Source organism: Arachis hypogaea, chromosome 19 (assembly GCF_003086295.3).
Source record: "Arachis hypogaea cultivar Tifrunner chromosome 19, arahy.Tifrunner.gnm2.J5K5, whole genome shotgun sequence".
NCBI lineage: Eukaryota > Viridiplantae > Streptophyta > Magnoliopsida > Fabales > Fabaceae > Arachis > Arachis hypogaea.
In genome coordinates, this window is record NC_092054.1 from 101,271,805 (window position 1) to 101,288,177 (window position 16,373).

A 16,373-nucleotide genomic window follows, 5' to 3' on the forward strand; every position below is an offset into this window, starting at 1 on the left:
AGTTTAAGGTTTGGTTTACTGATTTTTTGGCCAAATTAATTGATTATATGTATTAAATTTTAATTAATAAAAAATATTTTTTTTAAAAAGACGTTCTAAACATTTTTGTCGAGTGCTCCTTAAAAAAATTTATAAAAAAAATACTACATTATTGTTGTAACTAGAGAAAAACAATTTTTGATTTAAAAAAAAAAAGAATTGTCTTTGATAATTGTTATGACAGATAATTTTATCATTTAAATAAAACAAAAATAAACTCATGTTATCCCACCAATGAAAAAAGCAAATTAAAAACATTAGTGCGGGTCAAGAAACCCTCAATGGATAAGCTATTGGTTTTATGACCTCACATTTTTGTGTGTGCAATGGAAATTTCTGCAAACCTAATTCTTATTTTCTAGTATCCACTTGCAAGTTTTAAATACCCATTCTTTTAATTGCAATATATTATTTAATTTATAGAAGAAACTAAAAAGAAAATGGAGAGAGACGGCAAGCAAAGCCATTGTGTTTGTGTGTGCTAGGAAATGGCCATTGTGGTCACTTGGCATGCAAGGACAACACAACACTTATTCTTGCCGTTGCCACAATTAAATTAAATTAATTAATTAATTATGATTAAAATAAGCATTAAGATTAACTTCCCTGTAGCACAGAAGCTGAGACAGAGAATCAATGGAGGTTTTGCATTATAAAATTAGAGAATATGTTGGAGTTTAGCAAATTGGGCGCCATCTAAACGCAGCACTAAACCAATCCCAATACCAACATTCATAATACATACCATTATACCAACTTGGTGAAGTAGCCTAGTTAGTACCACTTAAGAACGGTTAGATTTTCAATTGTTTTAACAATTGATTTTAATTAATATATATTATATATATTTTTTATATTTTAAATCAACAGTTAAAGCAATCCGTATTTTTGATATATTTAAAATTTTTCAATACATTATACATTATTAACTTATCAAATTAGATATTAATAAAATGAATTTAATATAAAAATAAACACTTTATTAAGTTTTAGTTCATTACATATATAATTTTTATATTATCGATAAATTACTATATTTTAATTTTAATAGTTAATTTTTTATAATATCTCTCAATTCAATACATTAATAATTAATTTGTGACAAATTAAAATTTTATTTAAAAATTTATCATTAATTAATAAATTACTGTATATATAAAATAAAATTCGAATTATTAATACTTATTTAATATATTAATAAATTAATTATTAAACCAGTCCAAAATTAGAGTTTTTTTAACCGTTTATTTGAGGGGATTTGTTATAAAATTTAAATATTCTTAATGATCCTAGTTACTGCTAATGCTGATCTCAAGTGGTGGCTGGATTTGTGTCACAACTTTGGCTGCGTCACGCATACATAATTGGTAATAAATAATGTCACCTATTAGATTATGTATAAATGTATAAATAGATATAATGTAGCATCATTAATAATAAATAATAATTAAAATATAATCACAATTTTCATTTTCTTTTTTGGCTCAAAGAAAGACTCTCTCAGTCTCTCTCTCTCTCTCTCTGAAAGAATCGCTTTTGTTTTCAATTCTGATTTTTGCACATCTTCAGCTACAGGGCACTATTTCTTCTGGGAACCTTCAAGTTCTTCCCTTTTCAATTTTAGGGTTCCTTTGATTCTGAAATTTTTGAATTTCAATTTTGACTCATTCTGCTTCTGCTCAGTTACTGACAGCACTTCATATTTTTCATGGTAAGAAGACTCAAAATAGCATGCAATTATGGGGCATGAATTTTGTGCATAGGAATTTCTGTGTAGTAATCACTTCTTCAAAACCAGTGCTTTATTTTTCTTTTCCTTTTTCGTTTTCCTACGGGTTGATGCTGCTTTGGATTAATACCCTTACCTTGCTGTGGAAAACAACTCAAACCAGTTTAGTTTATTGTGTACTGAATATTGTATTGAATTCTGAAAAAGGGTCTTTCTTTCCTCCTTCATTTGTTTTTTAATCATGTTCTGAAATCTAAGATTCTTTGTTGTTTTTCAACACCCGAGTTGAGCATTGTTTTCAATACCTTTCAAAAGTTTTGAACTTATACTTGTTAGTTAGTTTTTTCTTTGAATACTGTAACATTATTTATTTTATGGAAGAGTGCTTTGAATGTTCAAGCTTCCTTCCTTTAATCAATGCAAGTTTTACCCTTGCGCTTCTGCAATGCTTTGCTTGTTTGGATTTTCATTGAAGATCCTTTACTCACAAGTTCCTAATCCGTTTGCTGATTTTCAGCTGTTTCCTTGTTCCAAATTTATGATCCAAAAAAGCCTTTTGCTTGAAGTTACTTTACCTTGTGCAAGTTAGCCATGTTCTGGTTTGAACCTTGAATTGTTGCATATGTTGGGGGTTCTATTGTTAAGTGTTATGTTAATGGGGTGCACGGGATAATGCTACTTTTTATGGTTTTTTATCACCATGAATTAATTGGTGTAATCTCTTCAAAAAACTTTTTTTCTTTTCTTTTCTTCTTCTTATTAATTCTTACAACAAAAACATTGACACGGACCACACTTGTCATCTCTCATGCCATTCATGTGATATAGTTGCTTTTTTGGTTTTTGTATTTTGTGTATATACTTAAATGCTATTCTTGTGATTTTTTTTTTGGCACAGAGAATACAAGAACTTTTGACCTGAAATAGAGAGTTGCCAAGGCAAAGGACAAGGTTAGTTGGATTAATGTTTGGTGCATATTTGTTAATTATGGTTTCAGATTGTATATCTTTTTTGGTTTGGCTTATATAGGGAAGTGGATAAAGAAGAGTGAACCATTTATGCTGCTGAAAAATGCCAAAATAAACGAAAAATGAAAATGCTGTTGAATTAAATGTCATTTTTTTTTTAAATAATATGGAGAACTAGTGGTACAAGTTAAAATGTAATGCTGCTCGTGAGTAGCCTTCAACCACTTCTTTGTTGGTTGACATTTAATTAGTCATGTCAGATGGTTCTTCTGTAGTTTCGGATGTTGCTTCTAAGTGTTCTTGAAACTCTTTGAACTTTGCTCAATGAATCATCATCCTTTGTTTCTAATAATGTTATGTCCATCAATTTGTTCCAAAGTGCATGTTGTAGGCATTGGAATACAAGATTTCTGGAGGTGATATACTTTTCCTTATTTATATCAGCAGGTGTCGCACTTGGGACATGGGTTGTTTCGCCTCTACTCCGAAGGATTCAGGTGGAAATAGAAGGAGGCCAGGGAGTATTGGAGAAGTTTCTGTCTATGTTCCTGGCTTAAGAATTCCTAAACCTGTTGATTTTGCACAGTCGCTCGGTGATCACTTGTCGAAAAATATAGTGGAACGCCTGTCTGCTCTTAGAACTCGTATAGTTGTAATGGCCAGCCAAGAAGGTCCTACAATAACAAGAACGAAAAAAAAAAGTGCCACACAACATGGTTAGTTTTTGTAAGGATGAAGTGTATTTAATAACTAAGTTGTGCAAAGTTACCTACGAGTTGTGTCCGCAGGAGATTCGACATTGGCAGATCTCCAGCAAGCTCTTGAAGACTACTTACCAGTACTTTTGGGATTAGTCAAAGATGGTAAAGCATGTGTTTCGTGTCTTTGTGCAAGATGCGTGTTCTCGCTACAAGCCATGATTAATTGCTTATCTTTGTTGTGCAGGGTGCCATTTACAATATAAAGTACAATTTGTTTGGGTGAATCAGGAAGATGATGCAGAGGTAATTCACGTCTTCACGACTTGTTTTTCTTTTTTTCCTCGGCGTTTCTGTTTTGGTTTGACTATCAATTTCAAGACTTAAGGTTGCTGACCATTGTCTATTCACACTTTCTCTTTGTTTCGGTGTTTTTCCCCTCTCTCTCTCTCTCTCTCCAGGAAACAGCCATGTCTAATGCATGGTATGAAGTGTTGTCAGTTTTGCACTTGATGGCAACGTTATCTCTATCGCAAGCTAATTTGTTACTTCTTCCAAGAACATCTGCCGATGGTTATCAGCCAAAAGTATCAGAAGGTGAGAAATACTTGGTTTCCTTTTTAGTTGCTCTTATTTCACCATATATCCAAAAATAAATAAATAATAAATAATAAATAAAATAAAATTAGTCAAATTAGTCTTGGCCTCCAATTGGAGAAGTCTGTTTTCCTAATACATGACTGCTTTGCAGATTAACCAAAGACAGCAATAAAATATTCTCGAAGTTTTCTATAAATATTTTTTCTACTTTGTGAGTTTCGTGTGATTTTGTTGTCCTTCGCTTGATATTTTATATTCTATATTATCACTAAATTTGATTCATGGACCAACAATATCACAGCATAGAGGTATAATAGCAACTACTAATTGCTGATCTGTTACATTTCTTCCTGAATTGAGGAGAAATCATTTTTATTCTGCTTTCTTTTTTAATTGATCTCGTGTAACGGTTGATGGATTCTTCTCAGACTCAAACCTGACAGTTCATGCACATTTGCATATGAAGTAAAGAACTCTGCTGTTTGGTGGTTTTATGTCAAGTTATCTGTAAATTATAATGGAAATATTATCTTGTTATTGACTGGATGATACAAAGTTTACATAATTATTTTTCACAATGCTGCCTATGTATTTTGGTAGCAGATTAACTAGAAAACAGAACCTTTGTCTAATATGCTGCAATACTTCATTCCAAATGGTGTTGCTTCATTGATGCCATATTGTATATTGGTCTTATTGTGAAGTTTGAACTTTTGGTCATTACTAATTATTAGCAGAAAGCAGACGAGCTTCGGTTGACATATTCTTAAAGGCTGCCGGGTATCTGGATTGTGCTGTTAGGCACGTTCTTCCGCAGTTGCCTACTGAACTCAGGTTCGTTTACTAATAATTCAATGTATTAGATTTTACACTCCTTTATGTATATGATAAAATGTTTTGATCCTTTGATGTTTATTAACATGCTGGTGTTTGATTCTAATTTCAGGAGAAATCTACCAGTAGACCTCGCAGAAGGAGTTCTTCGAGCACTCTGTCTACAAGCATTGGGACAGGTAGTAATATTTCCATTTGTATTGACTGAAAATGAATTGCATGTCTGTTGTAGTTCACTGATCATGCATAAGTTGGAAGATATCTGGCCAAAAATGAATAATAGAAACCCTGCCATATACACCATAAGTATTAAATCAATTTGTTTTGTAACTCGAGTTAATGTGGAAAAATTCTTGCTCACTGTTCTTCTCATATAGCTATTGTTTTTGCTAGGCCTTATCTATCGATCAACCCAAAAAACCACACTGATTTCTTTTCTTGAAGTTAAAAGTTTAAAAGATTGGAAGGAACAAAAATATTAAAAGTAAATTTAACTATTAGCACATGTTGCGCGGTATGTCTTGAAAAATGATATCAAGATTGAATGGAAGCCTGAAAAGGAACATGTTTATGTATAGATATCTCTCTACCCCCATCTCGCACCCAGCATTGTCTATTTTCAGTGTTTAATTGTTTGTTTCTCCCATTTTTTTAATAGGGTGTAGATATCCAACTTGGAATGGCAATTGATAGTACGAAAGCCACTCTTGCTGTAAAGCGTAGGCTTGCATGTGAGATGGTGAAATATTGGCAACAGGTATAAATGCTAATTTATTTACTTTATTTTATTTTATTATATTGATAAATCCTTTACTACATGATTGTATTGAATTGTCTGGCCACTTTATTGATCATCTCTCCCTTCCCTTATCATTAGATGTTTTTTATTTTACAGGCTCAAGACAATATTACGAACCTTCCATTAGGGAATGGTTGGGGCGAAAAGCATCGTCATTTTGTGAAATGGAAGTATGTAGAGGCAAAGGTTTGTATCCACTCCCTTCCCCCAGATATGGCCAATAAATGCTGCTTATAAATATAAGTTGATTCAAATAATGGATTATTAAATGTAAAATATGGAGTTAGTGTGGAAACTTGCATTGTTGAATGTCTATCTTAAAATGTCTTAGGAGATCAAGTTCAGGGTCTTTTAGTTAATTATTCTAGTTAATAGATCTGATTTAGACTAGTGGCTGATATGTGGAATACGTGGCAAAGTTGATGCTTATACTGCCATAGAATGAAGAATACCAGAGGATAAGAGGATGATTAAATCGTTTCCGGTTCTAGTGATGAAAGATACGAAATGCTGTTCATTGGTGTTGTTGGTGTTATTGTATCTGCTCCCTTTGCTGAAATAAATGGTGTGGTAGGAAAGGAGGAACGAGAGAAGAAATACGCTGAATAATAAAAGAGATTATATTGATTTAGGCAAGTCCATGTGCAGTCACCGATGATTATAGAAAAAATCTTAGCCGAAGCAAGTGATGTTTAGTTCTTGGTGTGTTTGTTTTATTGAATTTACCAGGCTGCAGCATACTATTATCATGGCATGATTCTTGATGAGGGAAATACAGAGAAATCTCATGGGATGGCTGTAGCTGCTTTGCAAGCAGCAGATGAGTATTTCAAAGAAAGTAAGAAGCTGTGCGAGGCATTCAATGCGGCCCCTCCATTGTCAAGGTAATGCATTGCATTCCGTTACGTGCATCAATATGATATGCTACTTTGTTTTCACCCTGAGAAAAAAAATCCCATAGTATATTCAGTGCTTTGAGGAGTTTTCTTCTGGCCTCCTTGTTGTCGCCGTATTTATGAAACGGTCCTAGTCACTTGGCACCCCGGACGACTGTGGTTATTATTCATTTATTTATCTTTTTTCCTTCTCTTATGGTCCATCTAATTGGCACTCTTGTTGCAGAAATGCGCCACTTTGGGGTACTATGAAATATCTCTCTGAGAAGATTCCTAAAGATACTTCAAGCAAGGTGCGAATCAACCGTGATCTGTACTCTTACGAGAGGTAAACTTTATAGACCGAACGATTAATTGTCTCCTAAAATTAATTTTGCAGAGATTCATTCTTAAATCAAGGAATTACAGTGACTAATGAAAATCTTGTGTTTTCTTTGTCAACTTTACTACAGAATCATGGAGACAGCGCCGACATTGCCCGATTTTGCATTGGCCTTGAAACCGGATGAATATCAACTTCCTCAAGTGGATTCTTCTTGGAGAACAGAAAATGTGAATGGGATACAAACTGCACCAAACCATATCAAAGTGTGAAAAGAAATTATAAAACCTCTAAAATTGCAGAAAGGTCATCTCATCTGAAAGAAATGCAAAGTTCAACTTCAAGCTCAGAAGGGTGATTTCTCAATTCTTGTTAATAGAAGGAACAAAAAAAAAAAAAGAAAAGAAAAAAGATAGCTATTTCTGACTTTTTCTGTACCTAACCTTTTTTTGTCCCCCCATAAATTTGTTCAAAGGAAAAAAAAAAAGGTTCAGGCCTGCAACTGGAGATAGAGCTTGAAAATAAGTTTGAATGCAAGTTGTGTACTAAGGCCCCAGGAAAGGGTTTCATTGACATTAATAAGAACATTACTATTATTTTGTTTCAAAAGCATCTGTGGAAATATTTATAGATGTGATTTGTGTAAGGTTGAATTTTGCATTGCAGAGAAAGAATGATTTGATTTTAGGTGTCAAAAGTCTAACAATTTGTAGAATTTAAGAAGGCCATACTCGTAGCCATTGATGGTTGATACTTGATACAAAGGTGAACCCCCCATTTATAAAATAAACAGATTACACTGACATACAAATTAAGTCCTTCAAAAACAATATATAGGAAAACCAAGAAAGAAGAAAATTTGATGCATACAGATCATGGGAACTTCAAGTTACTACTAAAACTATTTTTCGATGCTGATCACAAGAAACTTATAAAAGGAAAAACATATAATTTATCAATGAAACACATCAATCGAAGCCAGCATATAAATATATGTCGGATCCATTTGGTTACTTTGTGTGAACTGAATCAGTAACGGACAAAATTAAAAGTTCAAGAAGTTTAAAAATTCAATCAAAATTTTATTAGAATTGAACTAAATATAATAAAATAATATATTGTTTAAAAAAATAATTTAAGAGAAAAAAAAAGGTCAATTTTCACTAAATACCAAACTCGTTCATCAGTTTTTGACTAATCTTTTACAATATCAGGTTGAACCGACTAATTTAACCCAAACCATGTTACTTTTAGTCAATTTCAGTAGTCCTCCACCATCGTTAACTTATGAATCCCTTATGAATTAAGATTAGGAATTAATTTACTACAGCCAAGGAACTTGGAAAGCTGGAAACTTGATCAATGCTACATACTTCCGCTACCTACTTTCAAGAGTCTTTCTTTCTTTTCTGTACATTGTTGTGCTCATGCATCCCGAAAACAAAAAATAAAGCAACTATGTTTAGATATATTCCAAAAAACTGAAAGTAAAAACTGAGTGAAACGAATATGTAATTTAATGTAGCTGCCAGTATTTAAGATATTTCCTTTACAAACAATTCTAAATTATCTAATTCTCATTACTTGGTCATTGAAAGAGGAGTGAATGATACAACATTGAGTTATTGACCGTACATAGCAAAATCGCAAAGACTTGTGCATCAGAACCCAGTTTTTGTATGCATCAAGCAGATTAAATGCGGTGGGATTTAACAAATGCTTCGATATATGTATCTTCAGTTGCAGCAACAAATTGCAATCTAATCTGTTGTGCCATTTGATTCTTCTCCTTCAATCAACTGCTTTTGCTTTTCTTGTTCCTCTGTAAAAAAACACAAAATCATAGTTATGGCTCCATGTTACATGTCATACGAATGAATTATTATTTACAAAATCAACAAAAAAAGGGTGGCTTAGCTAGCCTAGAAGAAATAACAAGGCGAACCTATGAGAAGTCATATTGCTAACAATGCTTAATCTTTTATATGTTTTTCACATAGCACCCAACTGGGAAAAAAAAAACAGAACGTACCTTTTTTTTTTTTTTTTAAATAATTCAGGCAATAATCCCACAATTTTACAAAGTTGAAAGAAGTGCAAACCAAGATATAGTTATTAAGGCAAAAATAAATAAATAAATGAATAAAAAGCACTTTTGGGCATGTAAATTAGACTCAACTGTCAAGTTTAATTTTCATCCATAAACTTTTATGTTTTGGTTTGAGTCTTCTATCAAACAATTAGGTCCCTAATTTTGTCCAGAATGCAATATACCCACATAAATTGCCTACATGCACGCATATAGCATCAGAGTGGCAAGGACATGATATTAACATTTCAGTTACATCCTATTTCTGGTGAAAAAGACAGCATTACATTTTGGAAAAATATACTTTCCAATCCAACTTGGAAGTTGGAACATCCAGTGGTGACTGGCCCTACATTTTGCTAAGTATATCTCAACATAAGAATGCCAAATCAAAGATGGGATGACAAAAACAGTAAAGAACATAGATAAGTCTAAATATTTTTATCATGGAGAGAGAAACTTTATTAAATCTAGCCAGCAGTAAGAGATGGTTGCGGCTGACACTGTTGACAAATGTGATCTAGAATCAGAAAGGGAAAGAAACTAAACACAATTCTGCCATTTGTTGTTGTCAACAACAATCACTTAAACATCTTCAGGCAGATGCTTGTCTCACCTGAACGTCGCACAAACAATTTCTGCGAGTCCATCAGCTGGATTTAGCATTCAGTAAGTAGTTTATCAGATTCGATAACATATAGGGTTTAACAGGAAAAAATAAATTTTCACTGGTGACAACAAAACTTGAGGCAAACTTAAATGGCAACTAGTACCATCCTTGCCATTACCTAATATATCTTAGAATTAAGGTTTCATTTATCACAAGTATGGGTAACAGAAACATGAATAATCATATAATAATACATCATAGGTTTAATCACACAAGAAATTCATAAAAACCACATCATACCAGAAAAATTGGACTAAACAAGTAAATAAATCAACAGAATATGGAAAAAAGTGGGAATTGGGAGGCAGCTCAGGCAGGGGCACCAACCCATAAGCTTATAGAGAGCCTTCTGAGTCCGTTTCTCAAGCTTATCGAGCTTCTTCTGCACATCTCTCCGGAGGTCCCAGTTTGGTTTCTTGGGAGCAATATTCAGAAACGGATCCTAGCGACCAGAATAAAAAACAAAATCAGAACAAATTCCACATAACAATTGATAAAATATAGAAACTCATATATAGTTGTCTTCATCTAAAGTTGACCGTTGAAAACTGTTGGATAATTTGACATATTTGGCTAAATTGTCTACTAATGGTTTTCAATTATGGACTAACTGCACGTGAGTAGAGTCAGGTGGGGGAGCTGGTGTACCTTGATAAAAATATTCACATACACATTCATTCATATACATAGAAACGAAGTTACCTCAGTAGTGTCAGGTGGAGGAGCTGGTGCAGCAGGGTCCTCAAACTTGGGGAGCACTGCAGGGGCAAGCTTCCCTTCCTGAAGCTCTTTGTCATGAGGCACATAGTTCCGGAATTTCATACTCAGGTTCCTGCATCAAAAAATAACAAACAAAAAGAAAAAAGAAAAAGAAATTGTTTGATCAATCATATTATATGAACCAGTATCCCGAAAATTTAATTAAGAAAACAAATTAAGAAAAAAATGCGTACTCTTCCTGATCATCATCATCATTGTGAGGAGCGTTGTTGTTGTTGGAGGCGGTGTGATTAGGGTTAGAAGAGGGATCTTGGTCTTGTTCGGGAGCGTTGGAGAGTTCTTGTGCGGCTCTGAGAGCGAGGAGCCTCTCACGACGCGACGAAACTGCTTGCTCAATTGAAGAATCATCTTCGCTACCCATTTCCAGAATTTAATTCCCTTTCGCACTTCAACTTACTGGTTACTGGTTACTCGTACTACAGCAACACTGTCTTTCCACTTTAAGATACTTGTTCGATCGCAAAAACCCTAATGTGCACACCCGTTACGGGTTTTAGGGATTTTGGCAATTGATTGTGTTTTTTTTTTTATTGCCAAATATCGAAAATTTTAGATATTCGGTAAAAATAATTTTGAAAGATCAATATCATAAAAATGAAAACAAAATTGATCAAAATAGCAAAATGTATTCTTTTTTATAAGTTAAAAAAAAATAACCTCTGAATTTAAAAAAAGTTCTATATTTAATCCAAATTTTTGAGATATTTAAATATTTATTTAGCATATTTATATAAAAAAATATTGCAATACTTATCTTTAGATTTAAAAGGATAAATAACTAAAATATCATTTAAAAAAGTTAATATTTAGATTGTGTTCAAAATTTTAATTTACTTAATTTAGCCTCAAAAATTAATATCTATGATTCACGTTAGTTTTTGGTCTGATTGGCCTTCTTAATAGTTATCTAATGTGACAATCAAAATTATAAGCTTTAATTTGGTCTTAACAAATTTTTTAAAACTCTAATCTTCATTTTCATTGAAAAAACCCTAATCTTCATTTTCATTGAAAAATAGAAGACCTCGTAGATATAACAAAAAATAAATTCAAAATTACTTTTCTACCAATTATGAATTTTGAAAACGATACCTAACTGACAAAGATAAAGAAAAATGACGGTCCACTACTATGATAGTGCTCAAAATTAACATACAATTCTAATTCTTATTAAATTTTTTCAAGATATGCCTATGTCCAATATCACGGATAAAATTAAAGAGAACCTTTCTATAAAAATGTGAAAACATGCGATGGCAATCAATCCCATATTGTAAATATACACAAAAGTACTTACGAATCAAAAGCTCCTAAATCATCGAGCAGAGTACAGAAATTGATGGCCTGTTGATAAACCCCATTTGGTGGGTTTAACTTGTGTTGAATTTAGAGGATTTTATCGCCTTCTCCCACATTTATCCAATGAAATAGCATGGTTTTGTAAATTCTCCTTTAATTGTGCTTAAGAGTGAAAACATGCTTTTTAGGACTTAAAATAGCTAAATTTAATTCACTTTGATTCCATTAGATGCCTTGATATGCCTAGATTTAGGAGGCAAAGATTGGATTGAAGGAATGAAGAAAAAACATGTAAAAATGGAGAACTCATGAAGAAATGAAGGAATCGCAAAAGCTGTCAAGCCGACCTTTTCGCACTTAATCGATCATAACTTGAGCTATAGAGATCCAAATGATGCGGTTCCAGTTGCGTTGGAAAGATAATATCCAGGACTTCAAAATGATATAAAATTGCCATATTTGCATCAGGTTTAGGGGTGCGCACGCGCACAGTATACGTACGCACCGATGGTTGCACATGATTCACTTAATGCAACTCGTGGCCAGCGATTTTAGAAGCCTTGTGGGCCCAATCCAACTCATTTATGATGCTATTTAACCTAAAGATTGAAGGGAAATGAGACACTTTAGTCACATTAGTTTAGTTTAGATTAGTTTTGGAGGGAAAGTTAGTTTTAGAGAGAGAAGCTCTCACTTCTCTCTAGGATTAGGATTAGGTTAGATCTAGATTAGGATTTCTTAGATCTAGGTTAATTTCATGCTTTGATTTACTTTTCCTTTATCAATTCTTGTTCCTCTTCTTCTCCTCTCTCTAGTTTTGTATTTCAATTCTTGTAATTCTCTACTTTTATGTGATGCACTTTTGTTCTTCTATTTTCTCTTTAATGGAATTCATGTTTTGATTTCCTTTATTGATTTGCTTTATTGTTGTTTAATTCCTTGCAATTGAGTAGCGTAGATTTACTTTCCTTGCAATTTTACTATGTTTTCCTTTTATGCCTTCCAAGTGTTTGATAAAATGCTTGGTTGGATTTTAGAGTAGAATTTTATGCTCTTGGCTTGGGAAGGTAACTTAGGAACTCTCGAGTTATTAATGTCCAAGTAATTGATGATTGGGAGCCATTAACTCTTGATCTCACTAATTGAATTGGTGGAGAACTAGGACTTATGGACTTGGATTGACATAGCTCATTTGACTTTCCTTTACTACTAGTTAGAGGATGATTTAATGGGGTTGATCCTTGCCAATTCTCATATTGTGGTTAGTGATTAGGATGGAGATCCTTGACCACCAATCCTTGTCAAGACCTTTTTAGTTGTTAGTTTTTCATTGCCATTTATCTTTCATGTCTCTTATCCCAAAAACCCCAAAACATACCTCATAACCAATAACAAGACACTTTATCGCAATTCCTAGAGAGAATGACCCGAGGTTTAAATACTTCAGTTTATAGATTTTAGGGGTTTGTACTTGTGACAAATAAATGTTTGTATGAAGGGATTATTGTTGGTTTAGAAACTATATTGCAACGAGATCTTATTACAGAAATTCTATACCGTCAAAAGATCCAATCATCAAAATGGCGCCGTTGCCGGAGAATTGCAATGGTGTTATGTTATTGGTTATTGTATATATATGAATATTGTAAATAGGTTTGCCTTTTGCTTCTTTGTTAGCTCTTGCTAGTTTTAGGATTTAATTTTCTTGCTTCTTATTTGATTTTGCTTTCATTTTCTCTTGCTATCATGAATTCTCACTTTGGCTATGAGTTTAGTTCTAACTATGTTGTAGGAAATGAGGACTATAATGAGAATGTGTATCAAGGATGGGATAACCAAAGGTGGGAGGAGCCATATGCATATGATCAATCCTCTTGGCAACAACCTCCACCAATGCACTATGAAGAAGAGCCATTCTATGATGCATATCAATCCAATGACTATGGTGAAGCTCCTTGTGACTTTCAAGAACCACCACCATATGCCTATGAGTCATATCCTCAACATGAACCTCAATCATACTCACAAGCCCCCTACCACCAAACACCTCTATATGACCTTGATCCATATCCACCATACCAACCTTCTTTTGAACCATATGAGCCCTACATGGAACCACCATTCCAAGATTACTACTCCCAAGAACCACCTTAATACACACCACCACATCCTTACCAAGAAGAACCACCTTCTTATTATGAACCCTTTCTCCAAGACAATGAACCCTTCTACCCACTCCAATCCTTAATGGATGAAATCCTTAGCCTTATACTTCAAGGGCAAGGAGAAATACAAAAGGAGACACTAGAATTTGTGGCTACCTTGACCAAGGTAGTAAGCACCTTAGCCTTCCAATATTTGAGCACTCAAAGCACTCCCATGGTCACATGCGGAGAATTAATTAAAAAGCATAGCATGAAGGAGAGAGTGGAAACTCCGGTAGAAAATGAGGGATGTTATTTTGTATTAGAGCAATTGGAGGAGCCTATGATCATTGAAGAAGAGGAAAAGTGGTTAAAGACTTAGGATATGCAGAACCTCCTTGGGAACCTAGAGTTGAAGAGAACCTCTCCAAGAAGAGTGAATTTGATGTTGAGGAGGAATGTGCACAACCTCCAAGGCATATTCCATATGAAGACTTGGAGGGAACGAAGCAAGAATTGAGTTCCCTTGGTGATGCAAACCATCCATCCAACCCTCTTGGTGGTGAATCCTTTGAATTTGAAGAACTTTCTCCCAATGAGATGGAAAGTAATGTGGAGGTAGATTTTTCCCTTCCTCCCATTTATGACTTGAGTGATGGTGAAGAGTTGGATGAAAATGATGAACAAAGGATTGAAAGTGAAGAAGTTTATGAAGAGGTGGAGACAATCAAGGAAAAATACAAGGGAGTAGAGCTTGCAAGGACATTGGAAATACCTCTTCCCAAGCCACCACCATCCATTCTTCCATTCAAGTGGGTAAATTCCTTATACTTGAGCTTTATTATTCCCCTTGAATATGGTTTGCTTGAAACGGATGGTCAACTTAGATATATTCGTGGCTTTAAGAGCAAAAGGGAGATGGTTAGTGGTTGGCAATGTAAATCAAATTTCATGATGTTGTATGCCCAAAGCTTAATAGCAAGGGTTGGTGTAGCACTAGATTGCTTGGGTCTAGGATGTTGTTTGGGGGCTTCTTTGAGAATTCTAAGGTCATGCCACCCAATTGGAATCATGATGATCAATTTGAAGATAGGTGTCAAAACAAAGTGTGGGATCCCAGATCGCATAAGGAAAATCAAATTTGGGAGCTCATGGTTTGTGAAGAACTCCGTCAAAACTTGAAGATATTAAGATTGAAGAATGGAGCTTATTGGATACTCAAGCATTGGTGGATGTTCAAGGATAGCTTTAAGCACAAGCCACCTTGAGAGGAGCTCCCCATAATTTCAACTTAAGGACAATAAACAAAAGTGCTAGGTGGGAGACACCCCACCATGGTAAACTCTTTTCACTCTCTTGTAGTTTTGATTAATAAGTGATTTGAGTTACCATTATAGATAGTTTTCTTTCCATATATTTGTTTCAATAAATTGGGTGTGGGTTGCTTCTGGAGCAAACTCTTTTGCTTGTATTTGAAGATTTTCAAAAAGTCAAAAAGATTTTTGTTATTTTGTATTTTTTGAGTTAATTTTGAGCTGTAGGTAGTGTTAGAAGGGTTTTAAGCCGTTTTTGCCTTCTCTAAAAAAAAGGGTCAAGGACGCGTCCGCACACTGTGCACGCGCGCATCCATACGCGGATACAGGCCCATACATTTTTCAGAGAGTTGGGCCACTCTCACGCCAACACTAGGCCAATGGCACAACCACGTGTGCGCGCACGCGCACGATGTGCATACGCGCGGATATCCATATTTTTGAAATGCGCACGCGCGCGTACATGCCGCGTGCGCGCCGATATGTTGAAATGGTTTCCAGGCCACCAACCCGAGAGTTGTGCTGAGCCTGTGCCAGAATTGAGCCTTTAGCCCAACTCACCCTTCACGGACGCGCACTGTACGCGTCCGCGCCCATGCCCACATCCCGATCTACGCTTGCGCGCACCTGGCGCGTACGCGCCCTTCGGCCAATCTACGCATCGGCGCGTAAGCATGCATGACGCGTCTGCGCCGGTAAAAAAAAGAGTTTTTTTTTCTCATCCTCCATTTTCTTTTGCCCATTGCATTCGCATACTTTTATTCTTTGCATTTTCATTTTGATTTTACAGCCTATTTTTGCTTCATCTTTTTTCGAGTTTCTTATTTTAATAATGGTGTTGAATTCTCCTACTCAATTGTTGAGAATTTCTTGTATTATTTTGGTGCTTCTAGACTTGTTTGATATTGATGGGTAATAAAATTTCTAATTCAATACTTAACCTTTGATGATCCTTGTATCCTTTGTGCATTGATATGAGCTTACATGTCTTTCATAACCCACTCTTTCTTGTTTGAACTTGATGCTCAACATGCTCTTCATGCTTTGACTTTACTCTTGTATCAAGTATTAGTTGAGATGCCCTTTGCCTATATTGCTTTCTCAATTACATGCGTAGGTAACATGTAGTGAGAACCCTACTCTTATTTGGCATTAGGCCCCGTCTATGTTCTACTTGCTTTGATATCTTTGT

General features: G+C 34.5%; 2 protein-coding genes across 6 annotated transcripts; one reads left to right on the top strand and one right to left on the bottom strand.

Annotated features, from left to right (window-relative positions):
* Positions 1-1,428: 1,428 nt before the first annotated feature.
* LOC112776308 (uncharacterized) lies at positions 1,429-7,495 on the top strand. 4 transcript variants are annotated; one of them, XM_072228735.1, is made up of 13 exons: positions 1,429-1,750; positions 2,667-2,719; positions 3,185-3,453; positions 3,526-3,600; positions 3,683-3,741; positions 3,897-4,032; positions 4,773-4,869; positions 4,982-5,048; positions 5,528-5,626; positions 5,765-5,854; positions 6,398-6,552; positions 6,791-6,892; positions 7,017-7,495. In XM_072228735.1, exons 3-13 carry the CDS (start codon positions 3,201-3,203, stop codon positions 7,156-7,158), a joined length of 1,275 nt encoding a protein of 424 aa, XP_072084836.1. In that variant the 5' UTR covers positions 1,429-1,750; positions 2,667-2,719; positions 3,185-3,200; the 3' UTR covers positions 7,159-7,495. The 4 variants fall into 4 exon arrangements, with proteins under 4 accessions (XP_072084836.1, XP_025676200.1, XP_025676202.1 ...); XM_025820415.3 differs by having other exon boundaries at positions 1,444-1,750; positions 3,182-3,453; positions 4,770-4,869; XM_025820417.3 differs by having other exon boundaries at positions 1,444-1,750; positions 3,182-3,453.
* Positions 7,496-8,381: 886 nt separating this feature from the next.
* LOC112777347 (uncharacterized) lies at positions 8,382-11,033 on the bottom strand. Of its 2 annotated transcripts, XM_025821699.2 has the most exons (5): positions 10,599-11,033; positions 10,348-10,477; positions 9,973-10,087; positions 9,592-9,628; positions 8,382-8,708 (listed from the first exon to the last, which is right to left on the bottom strand). In XM_025821699.2, exons 1-5 carry the CDS (start codon positions 10,784-10,786, stop codon positions 8,678-8,680), a joined length of 501 nt encoding a protein of 166 aa, XP_025677484.1. In that variant the 5' UTR covers positions 10,787-11,033; the 3' UTR covers positions 8,382-8,677. The 2 variants fall into 2 exon arrangements, with proteins under 2 accessions (XP_025677484.1, XP_025677485.1); XM_025821700.2 differs by lacking the exon at positions 9,592-9,628 and having other exon boundaries at positions 10,599-11,030.
* Positions 11,034-16,373: the final 5,340 nt, after the last annotated feature.

Coding starts and splice junctions, on each gene's coding strand:
- LOC112777347 (XM_025821699.2), bottom strand. CDS start 10,786: ATGGGTAGCGAAGATGATTCTTCAATTGAGCAAGCAGTTTCGTCGCGT. Junction 10,478..10,598: donor GATGATGATGATCAGGAAGA/GTACGCATTTTT, acceptor TTTTTGATGCAG/GAACCTGAGTATGAAATTCC. Junction 9,629..9,972: donor GGCTCTCTATAAGCTTATGG/GTTGGTGCCCCT, acceptor TGCTAAATCCAG/CTGATGGACTCGCAGAAATT.
- LOC112776308 (XM_025820415.3), top strand. CDS start 3,201: ATGGGTTGTTTCGCCTCTACTCCGAAGGATTCAGGTGGAAATAGAAGG. Junction 3,454..3,525: donor AAAAAGTGCCACACAACATG/GTTAGTTTTTGT, acceptor TTGTGTCCGCAG/GAGATTCGACATTGGCAGAT. Junction 4,033..4,769: donor TCAGCCAAAAGTATCAGAAG/GTGAGAAATACT, acceptor ACTAATTATTAG/CAGAAAGCAGACGAGCTTCG.